Source organism: Hordeum vulgare, chromosome 3H (genome assembly GCF_904849725.1).
Source record: "Hordeum vulgare subsp. vulgare chromosome 3H, MorexV3_pseudomolecules_assembly, whole genome shotgun sequence".
Lineage (NCBI taxonomy): Eukaryota > Viridiplantae > Streptophyta > Magnoliopsida > Poales > Poaceae > Hordeum > Hordeum vulgare.
Window position 1 is genome coordinate 198,223,432 of NC_058520.1, and position 26,191 is coordinate 198,249,622.

At 42.2% G+C, this 26,191-nt stretch overlaps 3 protein-coding genes across 4 annotated transcripts; all 3 read left to right on the forward strand.

The window, feature by feature from the left end:
- The first annotated feature begins 1,201 nt into the window (after window positions 1–1,201).
- LOC123443508 (ATP-dependent Clp protease proteolytic subunit-related protein 4, chloroplastic) lies at window positions 1,202–7,026 on the forward strand. The gene is made up of 7 exons (XM_045119897.1): window positions 1,202–1,482; window positions 1,579–1,782; window positions 2,231–2,286; window positions 5,031–5,157; window positions 5,583–5,660; window positions 6,620–6,733; window positions 6,824–7,026. The coding sequence occupies exons 1-7, from the start codon at window positions 1,282–1,284 to the stop codon at window positions 6,890–6,892; spliced, it is 849 nt and encodes a 282-aa protein (XP_044975832.1). The 5' UTR covers window positions 1,202–1,281; the 3' UTR covers window positions 6,893–7,026.
- Window positions 7,027–8,891: 1,865 nt separating this feature from the next.
- Window positions 8,892–20,978, forward strand: LOC123443509. 2 transcript variants are annotated; one of them, XM_045119898.1, is made up of 11 exons: window positions 8,893–10,868; window positions 11,437–11,667; window positions 12,151–12,280; window positions 15,297–15,449; window positions 15,561–15,799; window positions 15,902–15,971; window positions 16,308–16,514; window positions 17,512–17,741; window positions 18,438–18,516; window positions 18,597–18,734; window positions 20,281–20,978. In XM_045119898.1, the coding sequence occupies exons 1-11, from the start codon at window positions 9,046–9,048 to the stop codon at window positions 20,290–20,292; spliced, it is 3,312 nt and encodes a 1,103-aa protein (XP_044975833.1). In that variant the 5' UTR covers window positions 8,893–9,045; the 3' UTR covers window positions 20,293–20,978. The 2 variants fall into 2 exon arrangements, with proteins under 2 accessions (XP_044975834.1, XP_044975833.1); XM_045119899.1 differs by lacking the exon at window positions 16,308–16,514 and having other exon boundaries at window positions 8,892–10,868.
- A 3,068-nt stretch (window positions 20,979–24,046) lies between these two features.
- On the forward strand, window positions 24,047–25,579 carry LOC123439786 (expansin-A11-like). Its single transcript, XM_045116461.1, has 4 exons — window positions 24,047–24,140; window positions 24,258–24,395; window positions 24,520–24,829; window positions 24,919–25,579. The coding sequence occupies exons 2-4, from the start codon at window positions 24,275–24,277 to the stop codon at window positions 25,220–25,222; spliced, it is 735 nt and encodes a 244-aa protein (XP_044972396.1). The 5' UTR covers window positions 24,047–24,140; window positions 24,258–24,274; the 3' UTR covers window positions 25,223–25,579.
- Window positions 25,580–26,191: the final 612 nt, after the last annotated feature.

Here is a 26,191-nt window from a genome sequence, read left to right on the forward strand (position 1 = left end):
CACAACCATCGGCCTACACGTCCTCGTCGGCAACACAACGAGCCTTCAAAATGAATAGTTTTGTTCGCCGGCAACACAACCAGCGGGCGGCAACACATCTAGCCTTCAAAATGAATCTGTTTTTCGCCGGCACACATCCAACGGCCCAGCGGGCGACACCCATGCCAGCCTCCAAAAAAGAACGGTCACGGCCGATCGGACGACCTAGTTCAGGCAAACGGCCCAGCGGACGACATGGTGCCCGCAAACGCGGCCGTGCTTGCTTTCTTTGCATCTCGACAGACGACCGGCCGCCGCTGCTGGACCCAGGTGTGACGTTGAGGTCGATGTAGGCCGAGGGGCGTGGGGTGGAAGGCGCGACCACGCTCACGTCCGGCGACCCCGAGAAACGGGTGTGGGCGTCATGCCTTGGCTAGGGGAAGCCACGCGACATAGGCGTGGTCCGCGACGTCGGCGAATGGCAGTGCGGAGACCAGGCGACCGACGAGCCTATGCTCGCCGGGCCGACGGCCGCTGCAGAGAAACCGGTCGGACGACAAATGCCAAGCATGAAGAGGGCGTGCGCTTTGTTGACGATGGCCTCCTTCTCCTCGACCTCGGCCTTGCGCCGAACGGCCTCCATCGCAGCGGCTCAGCAGCGAACTTGCGCGCGGCGGCGTTATCCTTCACGACCGCCCTCCGGTTCCCCCCTTCGTCGATTCCGCGTCTGACTTGGCGATCTCCTCCGGCGTGCACTCGCCCGCGGCTTCCTTGGCGCCTTGGCCTTCTTCTTCTTGGCCATTCCGGGTGGGTCGACGGCCGAGCCGCCGAAATTCGGCTGGGCGTTGGCCATGGACGGGGGAGAGAGGGGGACGACGGGACGTGGGAGGGTTTGGGAGGAAATGGCGCCAAAGAGGGTGGGGGTTTCCTTTGTGCCACCGACAGGCGGGCCAGGGGCGGACAAGCGCGCGTCCCGTCCGTCCGTGCGCTGTCCGTTTCATCCAAAATCATCGCAAAGTTGGGCCGGAATGAGTCGAAAACGGACACAAAACGAACAAAAGTTCGTTTGCTCCCGCACGTCGGACGGTCTGCTTTGTCCGTTTTATCCCAAACGGACGTGGAGAGGATGGGGTGGCGGGGTGGAGTTGGCCTGAGCGAGGCAACCAAACAGGTCCAGTGTAGCCGTCGGCCCGAACCAAACCAAACTCCCGACCGCCGGGGCTTATCCGCTCTCGGACTGTGCCTACTCCGCTCCTCCTCAGCTCAGCTCAGCTCAGCTCGCTCCCCCCAAACTGCCACGCCATGGAGGCGGTCGCCGCCCTCGACGCCCGCGCCCTCTTCTCCCCTCCAACTGCCCTCCCCTCCTCCCGCCTCCGTCTCGCCGCCCGCCCGCGCGCGGTCGCCGCCTCCCCCGCCTCCGTCGCCGCCACCCCCAAGCAGCGCTTCCTGACCCCCCACCCGGACCCCGCCGGTGGCCGCGGCGCTAGGGATGTCGTCGCGATGGTACGAGGAGCTACACTTCGATCGGTGCTCCCTGGCTGAATCTGCACCATGGCTCATCCAGCTGGGTAAAGTGATTGCCGTCTTGTTGCTTGGCAGGTTATCCCGTTCCTGAGGGGAACAGCATTTGAGCAGCCGCCGCCGGATTTGGCCTCGTTCCTTTACAAGAACAGGATCGTATACCTGGGTATGTGCCTCGTGCCGTCGGTGACGGAGCTCATGCTCGCCGAGTTCCTCTACCTTCAGTACGAGGACGCAGAGAAGCCCATCTACATGTACATCAACTCCACCGGTACTACCAAGGTCGGTGCTTCTGCTCCACCTATGGCTACATATGATTGTTGCTACAGAAACGAGCGTGTCTCCAAAACCTCCTTATAGCCTTGATAGTTAATGATTAGGTATGAAATGCACCTCAATTGAGGGTAGCCTGTGGAGTATGTGCATCTTTAATACCCGATTAGCAGTGTTAATCTGTTCCACTTCTTTTACTAGTCGTTGGATGATTCAGATATCATGCAGTTAATGCATATTTTGTTGAAAATTGATCATACAGAGGCCAGACTTCCGAAGTTATAATGATCTAGAAAATGAAAATTTGCTTGTACCTTTCACCTACAGTTTGTTAAGTTCTCCTCTTTTTTCTTTCAGCACATTATGTGTAACAACTCAATAATCTCCAATGTACTACCAGAATTTTGTTCTATTTTAGGTCTTCAGATTGTGCTAATATATTTATCTTCTTATTTAGAATGGCGAGAAATTGGGTTACGAGACGGAAGCTTTTGCTGTATATGATGCCATGAGGTCAATTCCTGCCTACGTCCTTCCCCATGCTCACCTCTTTTTAGTTTTTACACATGTACTCCCTTCGTTCCAAAATAAGTGTCGTGGTTTTAGTTTGAATAGGAGGGAGTAACTTTTTCTGTTACTAATTCCTCTAGATTGCATCCTCTTGTGGTTGCTTTGTGCTTTTTTAACCGATCACGACTTCTATACTAGCAGCTAGTTCTTTCTTCATATGAAATGTGCAAATGTTGTTTTTGACAAGCTGAAGGCATGAATACTAAAGGACCTCATTAATTGCATTTTCTTGGTAAAATTTGGAACTATCGCCCTTTAGGTTACATATGGAATTATCGATAGTCATAAATATGAGCTTACTGTTACTGTAGACGAAGTCTAGAGCAATTTTTCCTTTGCCTTTCTAACCATTAGTCAGGTGGATATTTATACACTGTATCGTGCAATAAATGATATCAGATGTGAACACATGCAGATTTGTTGTATTCAAACCTTCATCAAACAACAATAATGTTTCTCCAACTTGTCCCCTTTTCTTGAGCCAGTGGAGGAACAACAACTGCGTCTGGCTCGGCTTACTCACAAATGTCCTTTACTATTCATGAAGAACATTTTGTAGGAGTGTTAAAACATAGTGTAGAAGGGCCTTGTGATTATTTCCCACATACTTTACCCTCATCTTCATCACTCCCATATTTCTGCCCATGTTCTCCGTAGGGTTGTTCGATGTGGAGGACTGGTGGTCACTGGGGTCTGATGGAACAAGCCCCAAAAATCTAACCTTGACCCCTAGTGCGCAAGAGCCTAGAGTTGACACTGAAGAGAGGATAAAACGGCACTTGATGCTCCCTCCTGACTAGCGCATGATCACACTATCTCTCCCCTAAGACCTTAACTAAGTCACAACCCCCAACTCCCTGTTTCTAAGGGTGTGTTTGGTTTGAGCTCCAACTAGCCCCACCAATATTTTGGCATGACCAATGCAAGGGTATGACCAAAATTTTGGCTAGCTGTTTCTGTTTGGTTTATAGCCATCGTATGGCAGAATAGATCGACAATTGGTTTGCGACATACTGATATGATAAAAGAATATTTGTCTTCCGTAGCTTTCTAACAATGACAAAAGCCTGTTTTGCAGTCCAATAGAGAAAATAACTAAAAAACTGAGACGCACTATAAGATCCTACAGAAGCGGTGTATGTTATTGCAGTCAAACAGCCCGGTGCATGCACTTGCTAATTGTGTGGGGACGTCGATGAATTACAATCTTAAGAAACGAAAACACCAGCTTGCATGCACTAGAGTCTAGATATAGAAAAAGAACCAGAAAGTACATGGGACCCACCAATCAGAGGGGTGGAAGTCCCCCTGCCATTGAGCGCCCTGGAATCGCCCACTTGTTGGTGAGAAATACATGGGCGCTGCGTTGGCGAGTCGGGCGAGCCAATACTTTGGCGACCATCCAAACGACTACCAAAATTCAAGGGCAAGCCAATATTTTGGTAGGGTCAGCTTTGGTTATAATCCAAACGCACCCTAACTCATCACTTGCACCTAATTCCCCTCTGATCCACTTGAACTGTGTTATGGACCAACACTATCTTTCTTGGACCAAATGCTAGCTCACTTCTCCCATTCTGCGTGATTATTAATATATGGTAATTGTTTGGGACAAACTGTGCATACATATTCAGCCATTCTTATGATCTGTGGCTCTGTGCATTGCCAAAGTTATGCCAAGTTGCCAGCACTGCCCTGCTTCACAAATATTTATAATGATTTGGACGCAGAACGGCCACCAAGATGCATCCTTGGCGACTGATTTATATAAAAATGTTTCTAAAAGTATATAAGAATATTATCACAGGCACATTTAATATGGTTATTTTTTGTATCCGAAATTCAATATGGTGATTATACTGTTACTATTTTCATTCGGCAGTCTCAATAATTTACATAGTTTGTTCTTCAAAGTTAGGAAAGTTGCCTTGCCGCAGCGGTAAAGCTGTTGCCTTGTGACCATGAGGTCACGGGTTTGAGTCCTGAAAATAGCCTTTGTAGAAATGTAGGGGAAGGCTGCATACAAAAGACCCAAAGTGGTCGGACCCTTCCCCGGACCCTGCGCAAGCAGGAGCTACGTGCACTGGGTTTCCCCAAGTTAGGAAAGTTTGATTGCATGTTCTCCAAGGTTACATAGGAGAATAGTCCAATTAGTGTGTTTTCCATCAATTGGTATGGCCTTTTAACTCTGTAGATTCCATAGACGCAGGAGTAGGAAAAACATATGGTTTCAATTGAATGCATCTTGCTTAATCCTTTGTTTTTGACCGGGCATCTTGCCTATTTGATTCATAGAATTTTTTCCAAGATGTATGAGCCAACGGAGATTTTCCTATGAAATAGAGTGGAGAAAGCCCATCGAGAAATTTATATGGATTACAATCCTACAAATCAAATGAACATACGAAAATTTCTTAAGGATTAGGATCCTCTAAAATTCCTCTAAAATTTCTATGAATATTCTCTGGATCAAAAAGGTCTTTAGTGTGCAAGGTTTTACTAGCTGTACTATGCTATTGCTAACTGTCTTTTAAGACTTCTTTTATTTTAAGAGCCATTGTCAATGCCTTGTTCCCTCATCCAAAAAGATATTCTCAGTTCTTAATCATGTATAAAGATATGCATGTATCCTAGCAATTCCAGCAATACTTCTGCAATGCCGTCTTATATGTATTCACCAAATGCAGGTATGTCAAAATTCCAATTTTCACACTCTGTATTGGCAATGCATGGGGAGAAGCTGCTTTACTCTTGGCTGCTGGTGCTAAAGGTAACCGTGCTGCACTTCCATCATCGACGATAATGATGAAGCAGGTTATTTCTGTTCCTTTTGTTGATATAGATAACATATTAATTTCTATCTTAGATGGTTATACTGCACACGAGTAGTTAGATGATGACGGCAGAATATCGTATTATATCCATCTTCCTAGATTGTGGTACGTACGTGCGCACAGGCTATGCTGCCATTTTTGCCGTGTTGGAATGCACAGGCCCCTTCATCGTGTTCCAATGCATTTTCTCGCCGATGTTGGCCAAAACATGCACGTCCAAATTTTTCGATAGCTCTTCTAAGAAATAATAATAATCAATAGCTAAAATCTTGGTTTAGTTTGCTTGGGCACCAAAAAACACGCCGATACTTCTTTTGTTAACACACTTAGCTGTGTACAAGATCCTTTTTCTTGTTTGTAAATATGAGGCCAGACTGTCTTACTTTTCTGTCCTGCAATGTGCAGCCAATTGGTCGATTTCAAGGTCAGGCGACAGATGTTGACATAGCAAGAAAGGAAATACGAAATGTGAAGATAGAAATGGTACTTTTCACTTCTTCCGGAAATAAAGAGCTGATAACCTCAGTTTGAAGTTAAACTAATTCAGCATTATTTACTGTTAACATGTTCATACTATTCTAATTACCATGGACTCGTACTATTTTCTTCATTTTTTTGGTTTTTGATAATCAATAGCAGCGGCAGTAAGGATTTTGTTTTACAGCATCCGCTCTATTATTTCTAAATGTCTTCATGGTTGGAAGATTGAAGCCGCTTCATTCAATTTTCAAATGTTACCACGATCACAGCACATGAAGTATACACTAGTTCCCTGTGTAGCATTCCTTATATCAATTTCCTTCATAGTTCCAGGCTTGAATGAGCTCTCAAGGAAACACAATTAAATAGGAGTATTTGATAATCTTTCATTAGCAGTACAACCTGCATATTTTAGAAAAATCTCTAGGGTGTCCACATGCTATGGAAATATAGGCTCATGACTTTGGGGAGAGGACAAGCCTTGGATCCTGAAAAATTAATTATTTTTTTAGAAATAAAAGAAAATTAAGCATATTGCCTATACGTGGATGTAGAAGTATATAGTTTAAGGTTATATTTTTGCTTTTTGTCCTGGGAAATGATAATGACATCTCGATATTTTGTCATTCCAACAGCGATCCACATAAAAAAAGCATATGGTTACATGCAAATTTACTGCAAACCAAAATTGCCTATGGGTAATTAATTGCTTCTTTGACCTGATGTTGGTAAAAATCTACTTGCTTTGCATGAAGTATGGTGTGGCCTCATATGGTCTTACTATTCTGTACTGAAATGACGATAAAACCTTGTGACTTAGAAGATGTTCGTTTGCACTGTTTTCATCCACGATACATAAATCACACTAATTGTCCACGAAGATAGAGCTGAAGGGAGATTCAATTATTCGAGGCCATTGGTTTGGTATGATGAGGTGCCTGACTCTTCTTTATGCTGTTCAGGTTAAGCTGCTGTCAAGACACATAGGTAAACCAATGGAAGAGATTGCCCGAGACATCAGGCGGCCTAAATACTTCAGCCCAAGTGAGGCAGTGGATTACGGTATCATCGACAAGGTATGCTCTCACGAATCCCCACCCATTGCGAGCAAAACGAACCTATTTTAACAGCAACTCATCATAGTAACGCCATTGCAAATTCTACAGGTGCTGCACAATGTGAAAAGCCAAACAGATGCCGGCCTCGTGTCCGAAGTCAAGAAAGAATTAATTTAACAACGGGGCGTTACACGTAGGCGTATTTTTGTAGCAAGATTTGGATAGGCAAATGCAATGCAGAAGTGTTAGTCTGGGGAATTCTGGTACGGGATTGCCGTTTTGATTTCATGGCTCATTGATGCTCTTGTTTCTATGGTTGGGTTGATCTGGTTCCTTGAGCTGTGATTCCAAATGGTTCCACTTTCTAGTCTTGTTACTGTGTCGTAGACATGTACTCCCTCCGTCCCATATTAAATGTAGCTAGGGTTAAAACTTATTCACGTCAGGGAGCTTAACTTAGGCATAGGACAAAAACTTTGCATGAAATGTCAATGAAAAATCCTACATGGAGAAAAGCTGCTGAGCTCCACTGTAGCGAGTGAGCCTCTGAGCAACGTAGGCCGGTGGAATCTTAGCTTCCACTCGGGAATAGCAAACACGTTGATGTGAGAGAATATATTTTTTAAAGTAATATAGGTAGATATCATATCATGTTAAATATTATACTATTTTATGTCATCTATGACAATAGATAAAATTATATATGATGCTACTTCCTGATACTATAGTATTACACACAGTATCATATGTACGTGGACGGAGCTAGGTTTGGGCAAAGCCTCGGGACCAAGCTTGCTACAGTGTCGTTGAGGATGTTTACCAAGCTTGCTACTATAGTATTACACACTAGCATAAAGAGGGATGCCATGCCCTTCATGACATTGTTGTTGAGGATGTGTACCATGTCAAATTTGCCTACATCAGTAGCATAGCATCAGTGCAACTTGTCATTTTCTCTCTGATGCGGTCAATGCCAAATGTCAACTACTCCCTCCGTTCCTAAATATAAGTCTAGTGCAACTTGTCATTTTCTCTCTCATGTAGTCAATGCCAAATGTCAACTACTCCCTCCGTTCCTAAATATAAGTCTTTGTAAAGATTTCACTAGTGGACTACATATAGATGTATATAGACATACTTTAGAGTGTACATTCAATCATTTTGTTCCGTATGTAGACACATAGTGAAATCGCTTAAAAGACTTATATTTAGGAACGGAGGGAGTAGATGTGATACATTATTGGTAAAAGAAAAATGGATGCTTTCACCTTTCACATCATTATTTTACTCCAACTATCCACACTCCAACGAAAAAATTGATTCATTGACCGTCGCACAAATTTGACACCGGAGCATCTATACTTTGCTTCGGTTCCCAACTTCTCTAATACGACATTGGGGTGCACATCTGTGGGAGCCATCCCAAAGCCAAAAATGGAATTTTGAAATCACCATTTGGCCACATTATAGCTGCCCTTATGAAAGCGACAGTGTATGCTAAATAGCGATGCTAATTTTTTATTGGGTTTCCGCGCCAATTCCCCATATTTAAAAAAAATTGTGTTTTCTTCAAAAATTTGAATACACACTCTTCGAACATTGGTCCGGTCCCTGATAACATGTTACTAATATAGGCTTCGACACATCTTTCAAAATAAAAAGGAAATAAGATGATGCATGCAAGCATTTTATATTTTACTAATTATTTATTAAAATCTTATAAAATGATATTTCCTTTTCTAAAAATCATTGTATCATATTTGTCTAGATATGAATTTACGTAGTCACGTTTTAATATTTAGATACATTTATTTTTAAACAAACCTAAGACAAGAATTTTAAGACGGAGGGAGTACAATCAATTCGGTTGAGGCCACCGTCTCAAGAGTGTGTGTAAGGTCTAAATGTAACCTTTTGGATTTCCTAAAAGCTGAAAAATTCGAGAACACTTTTCTCCAGCTAATAAAACGCGTGAAAGCTTTGCTAACCTTGTGAGGTTGGTTGGAGACCCTGATGGGTGCGATGCGATGGGAGTGGGATACCATGCCAATATGCCATGGACACGGGGTGGGGGAGCCGCTGACCATGTAATGCACGTGTCGGCACGTTCATCATCTTGTCTTCTTTTCCTATTTTAATGCAGCAGCTGGGGTATGTACAGATCAGTTCAATTCAATTCAATCCAATCCATTTCCCGTCCCTGTCTCTCTGTCTATATGGCCCACGCCCCTGCCCCGCCGGAAAACGAAATCCACGTCGCCCCCGCGCGGCCGCCGACGTAAAGCCGCCCTCCGCCGCACGCGCTCTCCTCTCCCGTGCCGCCCACCCCGATGGATCCCTCGCCCGATCCGCACGCCGCCTCCGCCCCATTCCCCACCATTCCCGCCGCCACCCACAGGCCGCGGGTCGCCCGCCCGCGGCGCCAGGCCGCCCCCTTCCGTTCCGACCACCCCGGGGCCTCCTGCTCCTCTACCCGGCGCCTCGGCGCTGATCCCGCGAGCTTCGCTGCGGGCCCTGGCTCGCGGCCGAGCACAGCAGGCGGATCACGCCCCTCGGCCTTCGTCTTCGGCGCGGACGCCTCGACGCCGAACCGCGCCGTAGCGGAGGATCCGGCGTCGGCGGGCTCATGGGGTTCTTCCCGTGCCGCTAATTTTGTTTTCGGGAGTGGCGTCTCGGCGAGATCGGAGATGAAGAGAAGCTCCTCGGTTGGATCCAGTGCTGCCCCGTTGTGCAGCCTCTCTGCAGCAGCCGATGAGCTCGTACACGATGATTCTGCAGGCAAGCAAAGAGATGGCTGTGCTCATGTTTCTAGAGGAAATGCTTCCGTGCTGGAGATAGATCCTCGTGCTAGTTTTGGTGCCTCGGAAATCAATTTGAGCTCACATGACATTTTTCGTCCGAGCATTCTTCATGGTGTCGCCAAGCAGCGCGATGAAGGGCGTGGCATTTTCTCTCAGAGGGTAGGATGCAAGAGTAGGGAAACAAATTCATCATTGGCTGGTCCAGCGGTCAATGCAACAAAATGTACTGTCAGGAACGATTCCTTGGAATTCCCCAAGGACCGTGGTAACTCATCCGCAGGAGATTCTGTTGATAAAGTTTACTTCACAAAGGATGGAAGCAAACTTTCTGCAACTGGTGACGATGTCAAACATGACTTGTTTGTTTTCGGGGAGGGTGCTAGTGCTCAACATAGTATGTTCGCTGCAAATACAGAGCAAAGTAATGTCAAGAAGTTGGATTCATCTGATAAAGAGGATGTAACATGCAGTTCTGGGCAACTTGGTCTTTCAGCCACCGAGGATGGCAGATGTATCAAGTCACAGCTTGCACCTGGTTCACGTAATAGGGATGCTCCACATTCCAGACCTTGTGAGGTTCATGAAACAGAAAAAGCCTCGAATACTGCACCTTTTAGCATTGGAGCTCAAGATGACATTGTGAAGGTTTCTTTCATAAAGTTGCCTGATGGTATACAAACACAAGTAGGCGCAGCATCTGGACTTGCTGAATGTAGATCTTTTGATGAGAGATCATTTACTCTACAGGACCACAATTCACCATCTGGAGAGAAGGGAGTGATTAAGGCTATGAGCATGAATAGAAGGGCAGTTAAACCAAAGAAGTTCTCCTCACCCCGCCAGGTTTCTTCCTTGCGGAATGTCCTTGCAGCTGATAGTTTTTCTGTAAAAGTGACTCCGGAAACAAACTTTAGTATGAAACAATCTGGAAAAGTTGACCTCAGGTTAGAGGACTCTGGTATCTGCGTAGGTAACAGTGGCCCAGAGGTAGCTGATGCTACGCAAACAGCAGAAAGTAGCCATCATGGAACAGGGATTACTTTTGCAGCAAACTTGGAAAGCTGTGGTAACTCTGACTTAATATTTGCTTCATCTACTTTCGATCGAAGTAAGTTGGGCTCACAAAGACAACAGAATAGAAGCTCTGAAGGAATGACGTCTCATACTAACTCTGTTCAAAGCCTTCCTACATCTGCCATCAGTCTTGCACACACAGAAGTTTCAGCAAGTCAGCCACACACAGTTTTAGCGCCTCAATGGACTGAATACAGCAAAGCAGAACCTACAGTAGTAACATGTACAAAAACAGGAAACTTTAGATATCAGGAGGATTGTGAAACTTGGCGTATAAGGTGTGTACACAACCTTCTGTATTTATGAACTTACATACTATGTTTAATAACTTATGCCTGCACAGGTGCAAATATCACAGTTACATCAACCATTTCTTCTAAAATAGGCAAATAGCACAAGTCAATAAAATATGATTATTTATATGTGGACACCAATTTAACATCTGCACTAATCTGAAAGCAAACTTAGAAAGGATCGCAACTGTGCTTGAACTTCCATAACAGAAGAAAATTATCTCCAACCAAGAACCAATGCGATGTATCTCAGTCAATGGAAATTCAGCTATTTGTTCCTCTGTTAGCCTTTTGCCTTTTTTTCACACCCGCTCCTCATGCTATGTAATCAAGTTTATGCTTTGAATATATGGATCATGTGATGTGTTTGATAAATCTGGAATTTGCTGGCTTATAATTAATTCACACGAGTGGTAGTTTATGAAATATAAACAGTTAAAACTGAAATATGTTGAATTTTGGTTTGATTTGAATAGGGGGATTAGAGTTTCTTATTTGTTGCTTTAACTGTATATTTGATCTATTTTAAGCTTAATTGTTTATTGTGCACTAGGGGGAACCAAGCTTATGCTGCAGGACAGTTAGCTAAGGCGGAGGAATGCTATACCCATGGGATTAATTCTGTTTCTCAAAATCAAGCTTCTCAGAAAGCATTAATGCTGTGCTACAGCAACCGTGCGGCTACCCGGATATCTCTCGGTAGGATGAGAGATGCCCTCTCTGATTGTCGGAGAGCTACTGAAATTGATTCCAGCTTTCTCAAGGCACAAGTCAGAGCTGCCAAGTAAGATGAATACCTAGGGCTGTTACATTGACAAATCACCAATTTGCCAACTTTCACATATATACAGTTTTTTTTTAAACAATTGGAATTTGCATCATAATCTTAAACTTTTTATTTGGTGAAGGAGAAAAAGTAGATATTGTTCTTAAGGAGATATCATTCTAATTCAATTGATTTTTCTTAGGGATTCCAGATCTCAGAGGAAAGAAACATTTTCATGTGTTGTAGTTAAGTCTAAGGCTTAGTACTGCCTTAACATACCTAACTCTACTCCTTGTTGTTTGTGTATATTCAGTTGACATTGGTTTTTTTAAGTGTTAATAATAGCCTTGTTAATTCCAATTCCATAACTTAATGACGTTATTTAATGTTAGGAGTTACTAGTGCATGTAATTGATCATAAGTGTCTTGCCCTTGTCATATGACTTGTATAATATTTCTGAATATATGATCTAATCAATATGCTCGGCTAAATGTGTATAGTTGCCTACTTGCTCTGGGGGACGTCAAAGAAGCACAAAAGGGTTTTGAAATCTGTTTGAAGTCTAATCATGCAGCAAGCTTGGATCATAAAATCATACAAGAGGCTTCCGATGGTCTACAAAAAGCTCAGGTAGGCATGTCTCTGGTGTCATACTGTTGTTGTTCATGTTATCATATCTTGAGGAACTGTAGAATCTGTAGAATTAGTCTTTTCTTCCAACTGCATTCCTTTAATTGCAAATGATGCACATTTATGCTACTTTGAGTGAGTTTTGACTTTTGAGTAGAGAATTGTGAAACCAGAAGCATACGTGATTTTGAGATTAATTTTTCTCGAATATGACTTTACGAGCTATTGAGGAACCGTATTGCAAAATAATTATTTCTGGAATGCTTATGTTAAGTACAGTAGTTGACTATCGTAGTTTAGTAGGTTGTCGGCTTCAACTGGAAAGTACAAAAAAACTATATGTTGTTGTGGGAACTATACAAAAAATTAAGAAAAAATTCACGGCAGAATTTTAAAAGCATCTTGTGTTGAGATTTTGCGGTCTCTGTTACATCAACCGTTTCCACTTTTCATTCAACTACGCACAAGCTGTTAAATGCTACTACTCCTTGAGCTTCACAATTTGTTCCATGTGTCGTCCACTCGTCCTCTAAGTCTCCATCACAATGAAGCATTAATAGAGCTCCCAAGTTGCTGCAGTTCAGCCGAACACGCCAGATAAACTGGAATGTATCACATAGCTTAATCTATTTAGAAGATCCATTGGTAAAAAAATGCGTTCGTCAATATTTCTGATGAAATTTTACGAAGTTATTTCCATTTAGCCCATGACATACCTGATAAATATGAACAAGATGCCTGGTGGATCTTTTACCTGCCTTCTGCCCCTACCTTGCAATGATATGTTCAGTACATGACTATGAGCAGAAAATACCATTTAAACACACCTCCCTTTTATTATGACTTACAATTTCTAATACCTAGCTGTTGGATCAAATGTACTCCCTCCGTTCCTAAATATAAGACCTTTTAGAGATTGTACTATAAACTACATACGGATGTACATAGACATATTTTAGAGTATAAATTCACTCATTTTGGTCCGTATGTAGTCTCCTAGTGAAATACCTAAAAGGTCTTATATTTTGGAACGGAGGGAGTATCAACCAGAGAAGGGGTGGGGGTGGGGGGGGGCTGAATGGTACTTCCTCCTATTCATATTAGTTGTCGCTGATTAAGTACAACTTTAGTACAACGTTGTACTAAGATGGCGATAATTAATATGGATCGGAGGAATTAAATTTGAACAAAATTTTCTAAAATGCGAAATACTTTGGTAAATACTTCCTCCGTCCCAAAATTCTTGTCTTAAATTTATTTAGATATAAATGTATCTAGTCATATTTTTGTATTTAGATACATTCATTTTTTAACAAACCTAAGACAATTTTTTTGGGACGGAGGGAGTAGAAGAATAACAGCACAACAACACCACAGTTCAGAAGAAATCTAGTAGAAGAACTAGATAAATTATGGGGCAAGCGGCAAACCTTCTAAGTAAACAGGACAAAAGTAAACATGGTATCACAGGAACAGAAGATAGATGCGAGTAAATCTAACAGCCTAAGCACGGACAAAGTCTTCACTGAGAAAACAAAGTACAACACTTCAACGAAAACTTAAGCAGCGGAAAGGTATGAAAGTACTTAGATAACTTTGCAACAATCACAAAGAAAGAAGGAAGAGAAAATTCTTCGGAACTCGGCAGATCACAGAGAGTAAATAGGAGCGAGGAATTAGAACCTGTTGCTCAACGAAGACACAATGATATGTTTACCCCAGTTCAAACTGCTGGCCTAGTTCTACTTCGGGATTGGAGAGGCTGAGCCACAACTCTGAGTACGCACAAGTCTTCGCCTTGTTCTCCTTAAGCTAAGCCCTCGGAACTCACCCAATTACTTGGGGTAGATCTTGCGGTGATCTCCGGACCGGTAAAGTTTGTTGTTCTGCAATTGCGACTCCTAACCGTCTAGAGGATGCACAGTCCTGAAAAGTAACAAGTCAAAGTTAGGTTTAATCAAGTTCTTCAGTGATGCTCAATCACTTAACACTGTTAGGCTCTGGGTGTTTTTTCCTCACTTAGAATTTCTCTCAAATCCTTGGGAGGAAGGGTTGCTCAGACAACACTTGTCTCAAATTCACTTGGAGTAGCCAACAGCAAGTGGTTGGGGTAGGGTGGCTATTTATAGCCGGTGAATAACCCAACGGGGCTGAAATGACTGTTGGAGGAGCACTCCCATGCGGCACGTGGCTAACGATATGAATTTCAAACACAGGCGCACATTGACTGACTTGCAGAACAAGTCATCTAACTCGTCAACGAGGAATTTAACGTAAGTGTCCTGAAGATTTAACTTCGGCACCAAGGCTAATGACTCACTTCGTAAGAGCTTTCTAAGTCTTCATTCTCTGAAAAATTCGGTTGGATTGTGCACACACACGAAGACTTCAATCTTACTTTCACTTAGACCACTGTTAAAGTGTTAATAGTACGGTTTGCCCTACGACTCAAATGAAGAAAAATAAATTAGTGAACAAAAGTCTTCACAACAACTTTCAATCCTTCAATGGGCATTCCGAAGACTTCAGCGTTCTTACAACATTTTTAGGGGTCATATTCCACGGTTAAACCAAATCTTCAGGGACTTTCACCTGTGTATATTCACAAACGCATTAGTTCTTTAACTGTTTTTGATTAATCATCCAAAACCCACAAAGGGGGCACATACACTAACCTACCTTTTTTCTTGCTAAACTAGTTTTCTTATCATTAAATCTGTTTTTGTGTGATGGTTGATTAAATGTTTTCTTATTTCCTTTTAGTAGTCAATTAAAATATTTTGTTTCATTTCTATTGTCCTTTTTCATAGCGGAATGGCTTACCATAGAATCTCAGATAATAAAGTTTATATGATTCTGCACCCATATATAGCAATTTTTCAGGAAATATTTGATCACTTTTTTTTATTACATGGAACTTGATTATTGATATGAACTATGATGGGTCAAAAGCCACCCTGAATCTGATTATTGATATGAACTATTATCTAATCAGTATGTTGTCATTTGCGAACAGAAAGTATCTACTTTCATGCTTCAATCCAAGGAATATCTTGTTAAAAAGGAATTTAACGAGATACCAAGCGCCTTACAAATGATCACAGATGCTTTGTCCATAAGCATTCATTCAGATAACTTGATGAAAATGAAAGCAGAAGCCCTGTTACTGGTCTGTATTTACGGTAAACTTGTTTTTCCTACATACCGTATTGCCAAGTTTCTTCTGCTACTGTAGCTAGTAAGTGTATTAGTTAACTGTTACTTTCATGGGGCTTGGCAGTTGCGGCGATATGAAGAATTAATTCAGTTTTGTGAAGAAACTCTTCAACTGGCAGAAAGAAATAGTGTGTCTCTGTGTCTTGATGAGCGTCTAGAAAATATTAACTTGGACAGCTACGGGTTTTCTGTGAAATCATGGCGCTATTATCTTATCGCCAAGTCATATTTCTTCATAGGAAAGCTCGAAGAGGCTCATCAGTTCTTGAAAAAGTACGAGCAAACAACACCTGCGGAATACAAGTAATATTTTGTGAAGATTTCTATGTCAGTGTTGTATGGTTTTATGTTCTATATGTCACTACTATTCATATGGTTTGCTAAATTTGTGAAAATATTGACTAGGTGCGGGAAGCAGTCTCAACAATCAGTTTCGTTACTTTTGAAGACAATCTCTGAACTACTGCACCTTAAAGTATGTCCATTCTGCCTCTATTGTTTCACTTCCATGGATGATTTAGTTGATGACACGTCACAGGCTATCAATTGCATCATTGCAGCCTCACCATCTAAAGATATAATGTCCAATACTCCAACTATCCAACATTACTGTTCTAGAAAAAAACTATCCAGCACTTTGTTTACGGTTTGTCTATGCTGTGTTGGTCTGATCATATAATGTCCCACTATATCCAAATTTTATCTACCATTCATTGTCCTTCGGTCATATACATACATAACCTCCCCGATTCCACAAGTTCTGCAAAGATTTTGCATTAGAGGCATGAAATTCTTATTTTCTTCATTTTAGGTTGCTGGGAATGAAGCTTTTCAAGCTGGTAAATATTCAGAGGCTGTGGAACATTATACTGCTGCTTTGTTAAGCAACGCCGAGTCATTACATTTTTCAGCAATATGTTTTGGCAACCGTGCGGCTGCATACCAAGCAATGGGTCAAGTTTTAGATGCCATAGCAGATTGTTCGCTAGCTATAGCCCTTGACACTAGTTATTGTAAGGTTGGTGAAAGATCCTCATTTTCTATCAAATTAAAATTTAGCCATGCTCTCTATTTTTGTTTAGATTCTGGCAAAAAGTGTCTATGATATGGCGCTATAAATGTCCTTGTTTATTTCATCAACTATTTTGGCAGGGCATGCATTTAGTCTTGCTAACCCATCTGGTGAACATCTCCCTCCACCTTAAACATTCTGATGTGTGATGTCTTGATTTGGTACTCTTTTTTTGTCTAAGTTGCCCCAAAATAGGCAGATAATGATATATTGATTTTGGATTTGGCTTACTGCTACATGGGCATAGGAATGCTCCAATATGTAATTTCCTGCTCTTCATTTTCCTATGCATGACATTCATGTTCTTGGGTTGCATACTTGCATTTAGTGAAACCCAAAGCTTGGAGATCTTTCTGGACTACCATTTACCAGTTATAACCTTGTATGTTTCATGCAAAGTTACTGCTTTCTCCATCCTTTCGATCCGATGAAGTTGACATCACCATTGTAGGGAAAATTTCTTCATATTCGGTGATGTGAGAAACTATGTTAAAAATCAATGCGGTTGCTTGAGTTATTACTGGATTCTTTTGGCTGAACCTTTCACATAGAGTTATTTCTATATCGTATATACTGTTTCTATGATGTTGGAAGTTTGACTGGGTAAGTCTTGAATAGAGCTGTTTGACTAGTTTTGTTTGTCAATTAACTTTTACTCCCTCCGTTCCTAAATATAAGTCTTTTAAGATATTTCACTAAGAGTCTACATACGGAGCAAAATGAATGAATCTACACTCTAAACTATGTCTATATACATCCGTATGTAGTCCACTAATACAACCTCTTTAAAGACTTATATTTAGGAACGGAGGGAGTAGATAAATTGTAGACCTGTGGGAAGATGTTATCCCAAAGCCTTCTTTCTACACAAAATGGGGGACAAGAGTATGAAAATAAGAAAGAACCAAGAAAAATGCTCCTACTAATGTGTTGTGTTTTGTAGGTTATTTCTAGAAGGGCTAGTTTGTATGAACTTATAAGGGACTACTGTCAGGCAGAAAATGATCTTCGGAGACTAATTTCTCTTCTTGAGGAACAACTACAAGACAATATGTCCATGCCGCCAGAAAAGTTAGACAATGTTCGTAACAATCTACACCGAGCCAATCTTAGGCTTTCTGCTTTGGAGCGGGATGCCAGAAAAAGGACATCACTGAATATGTATCTGATATTGTAAGCCTATGTCCTTACTCTAATTTTGTTTGAAGTAGAACATACAAAATCATGTTCTCTACAATGACCTATGCTTCTGCGTTATCTATCTATCCGTGCATCTTTGTGTCTAATTTTATCACTGCTGCATCCTTCAAAATGTACAATTTGTCCTTTTTTTTTGAATAAAAAGGGTTCCCCCCCTGCTCCATTTCATTGCTAATGAAGCCACAAAGTATCAGAATTTGTCCTTCTAAACCTCCATCAATTACAATGCAGTAAATTAATATTAATTAAGTTGATAGAAGGGCACTCTGACTTGCAACATATTCCTAAAGTGAAATTGTCATTTTACCTATAAGTTCTGCAGTAGATGAAAGTGCTACATTATTACCATGTCATTCATGACATCATCTTGTCAATGAATGTGTCTTTCTTTCATGTGTGTGGTTATGAAAATCATGTCTGATAGTGGCTTAGTAGTTGCAGTTTATTTTTCATATTACTGCAAAAAATGGGGAGTTGCGCTTTTAGAATTATATTACATGCATTTGCTCCCTATGGAAAGGAACTTCCTTTGGAAGGCAATATGGATAGCATGTTGGAACATAGGTCCAAAATTTTGTACTGCAAAAGTGGGAAGAACTTAGTTACTGAATGCCTCGTCCTGGAAACACATCTGGAATGTCTGACTGAGAGACCCGCTTTTCCATGCAGAGGAATTGAGCCATCCTGCTCTGCTGCGGATATAAAAAAGGCATACCGCAAAGCAGCACTAAGGCATCATCCAGACAAGGTACCATATTCGATCTTCATGTAGGCAAGTATGGCATCTTTCTTGTTTCCTTCTGTTCACTAACATTAGTTATGACACAGGCAGGTAATTTTCTCGTGAGAAGTGAAAATATCGATGATACAGTATGGAGCGAAATTGTGAATGCGATCCGCAGAGACGCTGATTATTTGTTCAAAATTATTGGGAAAGCATATGCTATACTTTCAGACCCTATCATGGTACATATTACTGGGTTTCTTGTCATATTCTGGGTGTTTTTGCTCTTGTTAGTGTTTTCTAAGTTTTATCTGTCGAAAACTGAACATTGATTCTTATACTGGCTGATGCTTTCTTTTAATAATGTTTTATGTTAGTTTAGATTGAGTAATATGTCAGATTAGAGCAGTTCTCTATTTTAGTTCAGTCTTGTTATTATAAAGGCTTGCATTTTCTTTGATATTTCTGAATGAACTTAAGCTATACGGCAAGTTAATAACAGTCAGTATGAACATCTGGCAAGCACATCCTACTAACTACTCCCTCCGTCCCATAATATAAGAACATTTTGACACTAGTGTAGTATCAAAAACACTCTTAGGGTGTGTTCAGTTGGGGGACCAAGTGGAATGTCATGGAATCGAATGGTTCCATCTTGGTGTTCGGTTAGAATGGAACAAGGTAGGATGGAATGGTTCTTAGGAGAAGAACGTCTCCCCCTCTCCCTACGGTGCACACAAACCAAGCGGCAGCGTCGGTGGCGCACGCGGACGAGAAGCAGCGGCGGTGCACGCGGACGAGCGGCCGCGGCGCACGCGGACGAGCAGCTGCAGCGAACGAGGAGACGCAGCCGGTTCCGCGTGGTCCGCTCGATTTGAAGAGACAACGCGGAACGGCATATTGAGGGAATATGCCGTTCCCTGGAATCAACTGGTTCCGGTTCCTCTATCAATCTAAACACGTGAATGGGCCTTTGGGACGGAACCGACCCGTCCCGTTCCACTTGGTTCCACCAACTGAACACCCCCTAATATTATAGGACGGAGGGGGGAGTAGTAAGTAGTAACAGTTGGAGCCATGTTAAGTGCCCACCTTTGCAGTGCTAATGCTTTTGTGGTGCTTCTGTTGATAATTTCAACAAACCGTTGTTTACGGCAGTTTCAGCAAAATTAATACTGAAGTACTATCAATCAATTGACTTAGAAACCTGAGCCTCCAAGCTAAGTTCTTCGAATTCTCCGTGGACTCAAAAGAGTCGTGTATGGTTTGCCTGGGTGGGAGCTGAACTTGAAAGTGGAATCAAGTTTATGGGGTTAAAAGTAGAGTAAGTCGAAGAACGTTTCATATATTTTCATCTGCAAAATTCTGCACATATGTTAGTATTATCTTTAATGGGACATCAACATTGTACTCCCTCCGTTCCTATATATGTGTCTTTTTAGAGATTTAAATATGAACTACATACAGATGAATATAGATGTATTTTAGAGTGTAGTTTCACTCATTTTGCTCTGTATGTAGTCCATATTAGAATCTCTAAAAGACTTATATTTAGGAATGGAGGGAGTAGTTCTTAGTGGCATTAACACATTCAACTTTTGGTTTATCATCATGATCTACGATGGTTTGGCTAGAGTATTCCTGCTTCAGTATTTTTCTTAAATGGAAATTAGTTTTCTGGATATCTTTAATTCTTCATCCATCAAAGCTAGCTTCTGTTTGTTTGATTTTAAAGCAACAATCATACCTGTTGTTTTCTAATTCTGGTGCCTGATATATATCATACAGAAGAGCAAATGACGGAACCTGACATGTGGATAATGGTACAAGCAGTGCAATTGAACATGACGGCAGCCCTCGGAGCAATCAAAGTGATGTATAGGGTTTGTTTGTACAAAACAGAAGTGATGATAGGATTTTGTGATAATCATGAACTGGTACAGTAAAGAAGCATAATGGGGAGGATCTACAAGAATGCTGGTGACGTTCTTCATGCTAAATGATTGACTTATGTGAGTTTTGGCATGTCCGGTGCTCCCATTTCGAGGTTTAGACTGCTTGAGTACCATGAACCCAGGAAGTTGCGGATCTGGGTTTCATGGGTGAATCAGCGATGTGAAAGTTTCTCTGCCTGCCAAGTTTCCATTTTGGTGTGCAGGGTGTATACTATATCGGATTACCGCTACCAACCTACCTTTTCATGTAAAGAAGATGTGCATATGTATCTGATGTTGTGCATAGTTTGTTGAAGCAGCTGGAAATGAAATCAGCAACAGAGGAACACTGTAAATACATGTGGCAGGAGCACGTGATTTGTTTGATTTGTTGATTGTATACATATTAGAATGATTTTGCAAGAGGAAGAGGGCAGAGAGTACCCCCCCCCCCCTTCTTGAGGTTTACGCTTGTATGTAAAACTGGACCAAATGAGTGATTCTTTTGTTGAAACAAACAAATAAGTTGGCATGCATGAATATTTTGATCTAGGGCTGTTGGCGTGTTGACGTGTTGTGCTTTCGGAAGTTCCAAGTTGTACATTGAAGAATGGTATTATAGCTTGTACGACATTCCCTTCATTCAAAAATGTACTCTCTTTGTTCCAAAATAAGTGTCGTTGATCTAATACAAAATCTATACAAATTTAGTAGTCACTTATTTTGGGACGCAGGGAGTATTTTGGTGTGGAAATAACGGGCATGAAGTTTCCAGAAGCACGTGGGTATTGCCTAAAGAAAATGGGCAAGATCATCTTTTTTTTTTTAAGATTGGAAGGCTATCTGAATTTCTGAAATGAGAGTAATACTTGTATAATTTCTTCCCACAAAAAGGAAAACTTGCAATTTTCATAGCAGTAGATTGCACTCAGTTTAGCCTCATCAGACGACATTAGCGCTTACCGAGACAAGTGTGAGATATTTTTTCTCATTTTTATCTTCTTGTAAGTCTTAACATTGACTAGATTTGAACATGTAACTGTTTACTTGGATGGAGTGATTGAAAGTTACAGCAAGCATGTTTTTGCGAATTAATTGCTTCACACCCTACGGCTTAGCAAAGTGGGTGTTTTTTCAAGATTCACTGTACTGTACTACTCCCTCGTTTCTAAATACAAGCCTTTTTAGAGATTTCTATAGAGACTACATATGTGTGTATATAGACATATTATAAATTATAGGTTCATTCATTTTGTTTTGTATTTAGTTCGTATTGAATTTCATTTCTAAAAATGCTTATATTTAGGAACGGAGGGAGTACATGCTGATTGAATCAAGCTGGTGGACCCGTGTTCCAGCTGCAATCAGAGACGACCAAGGTTGGACCATATTCCTGAATCTCCCATCTCCTCTTTATGTAACAGTTGTGTTATTTATGAATCGGGATATATATTATTCATCTTGTCTCGCTGATATAAATATGAACAAGTCTGATATTTGGGGTAAGGTTAGTCATGGATTCATGGTTAAATGTTTACTGTCCTTTAGACAACAGAGATATAGATCTTCAGGCGATCTTGAGTAGCTTCTCAAACCCCATATATTTTGACAAGTTCATGAGAGCAACTTGATTTATCCCAGGGCCCTAGGCCAGTAAAGGAATCCGAAATACAAAAATAAAAATAAAATACGAAGGCCATGTTTGAAGGTACAGTACAACCATATCTGTGTGACGGAGCACCTTGTTGAAAGAGATGGTCCATGTTCCTGACTCCTGACTAGTTAAACATAATTAGCCAGTGCTTTCTGTACTTTCGTGTCCTGCACTTGCAAAGGGCTTGCTGGGCATGCGATCTCGGCATAGCGATCATTGTAGCAGGAGAAGAGCCAAATCTGGAAGTGTTTTATAGTGTACTAGCATGGGTATGCTATGTAAACCACTGTTTTCTTACTATATCTGGTAAACGAAAATACAGTACCTAGTTGTATTATTGCAAGATCAACGTATGGTTTCCTGTTTCAGTAAAATATCAGCCATATAAAGACCTCGCCTGTCCTTGGTGTCAAAACCTCTACTCGTTTAAAGAGTTAGTCATTATTTTCCGTATTTGGCAAAACCTTTGAATATGCAGTGGTAAGAGAAAGTAAAACAAAAAACCATTTTCTTAAAAAATTTACACGATCCCATGTGGTTCTAGAAATCTGCGGAGTGGCAACATGTGATCGGCTGTTGAGAGTTTACTTGACAAATTTTTATGGAACACTTGTTTTCCAATATCGAGGGCTTAGTTAAATCTATGTAGAGTCAAATTAGGAGGACCCTGTGGCCATGTGCCCTAGCATCTGATCCGCATCTTGCTGGCCGTGCTGGTAGAGCTAAACAAGTGTTCTGTTTTGAAACCACTAAACAAGTACATTCTTGGTTCTTGAGCTCTGATTCGGCACCTTACAATAACAAGTTCCTTGCTTGATTTCCTTGGACTGATACTGGTTATTAATTTGGAACAATAAATGGTTGTTTAACTGGGTTTTGCCCTTTTGAAGATGGGGATAAATTGCTATGCGGAAGAAATATTGAACAAAAAAATTTCAACTATCAGTCCATCACTAAGGTACTACTGACTGACTGCTTTCAACTATTCCTTTGGTGTACTGCAAGACAACATTCAACTTCCTTTTGTAGCAAGAGAATATTTGTTTATTGAATTGTAGCAAGAGAGTATATTCACCATGTGCTTCCTGTGAATTACGTACTCATAGGCATCTTAATTCTTAGCTCATTTACATCGAGCGTGTGCCTTTAAAAGGCCAGTAGCTACTCGAAATTCAAAGCTCAACATCATCCAGCTACTTATTGCTGCTTTGCCACTTTTAACTCTGGATATAGGTATTTAGCGTGACCTTTTTGTCATAGTTGAATGCCTAATGCCTGGATTCTCCGGTATAGTCCAAATTATAGAATGATCAAATAAAAACTATGCACATATAAGTTTTACATTTCCCAGTTTTCCAGTGTTCATTCCGAATCTATCATCTGTTTACCCTGCAGACATACCATTTTAACAGCAGCCGACATAACTATCGGCTAATAAAATGGTTAATGATCTCGTGATAAGCAAATCTACCACATGGGACACAACCTTGCACTTGAAGCGAGTTGGAAGTCAAAGTGATCTTGGAATTTGCACCCGTGGGCAAAATTAAAACCGTATCAAATCTTTTAATTTCTGCAGAGGATTGGCCATTAACAATGTATTCCAATATCTCAACTCCTTGATAGATGAGAAGTCAAGGTCTTGTCACAGTTTGTTATTCGAGCTAACAGTACAGGTGCCCATTTGCCCATGTTCTAGAGAACTTAATTGCTTCCAACTTTTTCCCGCCAAAATATGATTCACTGTATATATGTACTACGAGCGTATCTTCTCTGAAATATTCCATTGTATCACCGACAGGTGGGACTAACCATTGGAATTTACAGTAGCCAACACGCACCATTATAGTACTACGTATTAACTTAGAAATCCCTAACAATTTTTTTAAAGATCGGTGGCAAACGTAGACTTTACTTGTCACAATTTCAGATGCAGAGCATCCCGACCTAGGCCTATATATAGGCAGCAGCTTCCTGTTAGGATCCTCGCACACTCCTCCCAACATCTCCGCACTTGCAAATTCAAGTGTCGAGCTAGCAAAGCCTAGTTCCTTAACACGGTAAGCAGTGGATGAAATGATAAGTCGTTAGCCAGAGCTATCAAGCCTTGTGTGCTTATTCTCTCGTGCGATTTTCGGCTCTATCGACTAACTAGCCCTCTCGTTGCTGATTTTCAGAAGGATTCCATATAGAAATGGGGTCGCTAGGCTTGCTAGCTCTTGCCATCGCCGGGGTGCTCGGAGTTGTCGCCGGCGACGGCTGGAGCAACGGCCGCGCCACGTTCTATGGCGGCAACGACGCGTCAGGAACGATGGGTAAGCGCACAGAAATGAGGTCTAGTTAGGCAAGCCATTTGAGGTGTTCATCGCTGTCGCCGGTGCATGCCAACTAGTAATCTTTGTGGGTTGAGACATGTGTGTACTCGTGTGGTGTGTGCAGGAGGAGCGTGTGGGTACGGCAACATGTTCAGCGCGGGGTACGGGACGAACACGGCGGCGCTGAGCACCGCGCTGTTCAACAACGGGCAGAGCTGCGGCGCGTGCTTTGAGATCCGGTGCGCCGGCAGCGGCAGCTGCCTGTCGGGCTCCGCCATGGTGACGGCCACCAACCTCTGCCCGGCCAACTACGCACGTGCCAACAACGACGGCGGGTGGTGCAACCCGCCGCAGTCGCATTTCGACCTCGCTGAGCCTGTGTTCACTAGGATCGCCCAGGCCCGTGCCGGCGTCGTGCCCGTCCAGTACAGAAGGTACCCATCGCCGTCGGTGACTAAACACTCTAACGTCACTGTGTGTCGAGCTAAACTAAACATGCATGTGTATTTGGTGTACTTTGTAGGGTGGCGTGTGTCAAGACGGGTGGCATCCGGTTCACCATCACCGGCCACTCCTACTTCAACCTGGTGCTCATCACCAACGTTGCCGGCGCCGGCGACCTGATGTCGGTGTACGTGAAAGCTCCTAGCACAGGATGGCTGACCATGAGCCACAACTGGGGCGCCAACTGGCAGAACGGCGCCATGCTCAACGGCCAGCCGCTGTCCTTCCGGGTCACCACCAGCGACGGCCGTACCACCACGTCCAACAACGTCGCGCCCTACGGCTGGACCTTCGGCCAGACCTTCGCCGGTAGCCAGTTCTAGCCAGCCGGCGCCCGGTGCAGTGCAGATTTATCATCTCCGTGTAGGGTGTCGGCGGAGGATGGCTCTGTTTTGAAGCGGTCTCCTCTGCTCTGACTCTGGCTGACAAAAATCTGCGTCGCCGTGGTTACCCTTTTTGCTCCCCACAAGGCGTGCTCCAGTTGGACAGTTTTACCTTACAAGTAGGCGTATTATATGCGGAGGCGGAGATCCTTAGGTTTGAGCTCAGAAAATTAAAGCAATGGCTGGCTGTGGTGACGAGCATAATGGCTGGTCACCCGCCCATGGGTTCAAACTAACGGTTTATGTATCTTCGCATGCTGGTATAAAACTAATGGAATGTGTTTTCAGAGCTTGAAAGGATTGATACGATAACTTTGCTTGACCAATTCTTTCATTACCATGTCAAGCTTCAGGATTTTCGCTCGAGTAGGAACCAATGGCTTCACTTTGATGGCTTTGAATGTCATTCAGCTAACCCAAACGACCCTGCATCTTACACTGTAAAAATTTAGGGTTAATTTTTAAGTTGATCTTAAGTAAACCTTTCCCCCCAACAAGTTTTGTCTAAAAGGGTACTGTAGCGATCAAAGTCAATGACAAACTGGGACCGTTCTTTAAAAAAAAAAGAAAAAAAAAACCGCAGCTAGGCAGATGATCCTTTATCCAAATCATGTTCAATATTTCAAGGGGAGTGCTAGGCGCCGGCGCCGGCCGAAACTTTTGGCCGGTCATGCACGAGCTGTCAGATCAAATCATGTAGCAAAAAATCGTCGATGGTAGCAAAAACAAGCTGCGGTTGTAGCAAAATCTGACAACGTATGCAGCAAAAACATGGTTGTAGCAAAATATCAACGTGATTGTAGCAAAATAACGACGCTGATGGTGTGTGATAATAAAACAAAATATGGGTTGTAGCAAAAAGAGAACGTCATTGTAGCAAGAAATCCACACGACGATGCGTTGTAACAA

What these genes read in the sequence shown, in the direction of transcription:
- LOC123443509 (XM_045119898.1), top strand. Translation starts at nt 9,046, where the DNA reads ATGGATCCCTCGCCCGATCCGCACGCCGCCTCCGCCCCATTCCCCACC. An exon ending in ATGGTCTACAAAAAGCTCAG is followed by an intron (nt 12,281 to 15,296) that starts GTAGGCATGTCT and finishes ATTTGCGAACAG; the next exon opens with AAAGTATCTACTTTCATGCT. An exon ending in CTGAATATGTATCTGATATT is followed by an intron (nt 17,742 to 18,437) that starts GTAAGCCTATGT and finishes TTTTCCATGCAG; the next exon opens with AGGAATTGAGCCATCCTGCT.
- LOC123439786 (XM_045116461.1), top strand. Translation starts at nt 24,275, where the DNA reads ATGGGGTCGCTAGGCTTGCTAGCTCTTGCCATCGCCGGGGTGCTCGGA. An exon ending in CGACGCGTCAGGAACGATGG is followed by an intron (nt 24,396 to 24,519) that starts GTAAGCGCACAG and finishes TGGTGTGTGCAG; the next exon opens with GAGGAGCGTGTGGGTACGGC. An exon ending in GTGCCCGTCCAGTACAGAAG is followed by an intron (nt 24,830 to 24,918) that starts GTACCCATCGCC and finishes TGTACTTTGTAG; the next exon opens with GGTGGCGTGTGTCAAGACGG.
- LOC123443508 (XM_045119897.1), top strand. Translation starts at nt 1,282, where the DNA reads ATGGAGGCGGTCGCCGCCCTCGACGCCCGCGCCCTCTTCTCCCCTCCA. An exon ending in CGACGATAATGATGAAGCAG is followed by an intron (nt 5,158 to 5,582) that starts GTTATTTCTGTT and finishes TGCAATGTGCAG; the next exon opens with CCAATTGGTCGATTTCAAGG. An exon ending in ATTACGGTATCATCGACAAG is followed by an intron (nt 6,734 to 6,823) that starts GTATGCTCTCAC and finishes CAAATTCTACAG; the next exon opens with GTGCTGCACAATGTGAAAAG.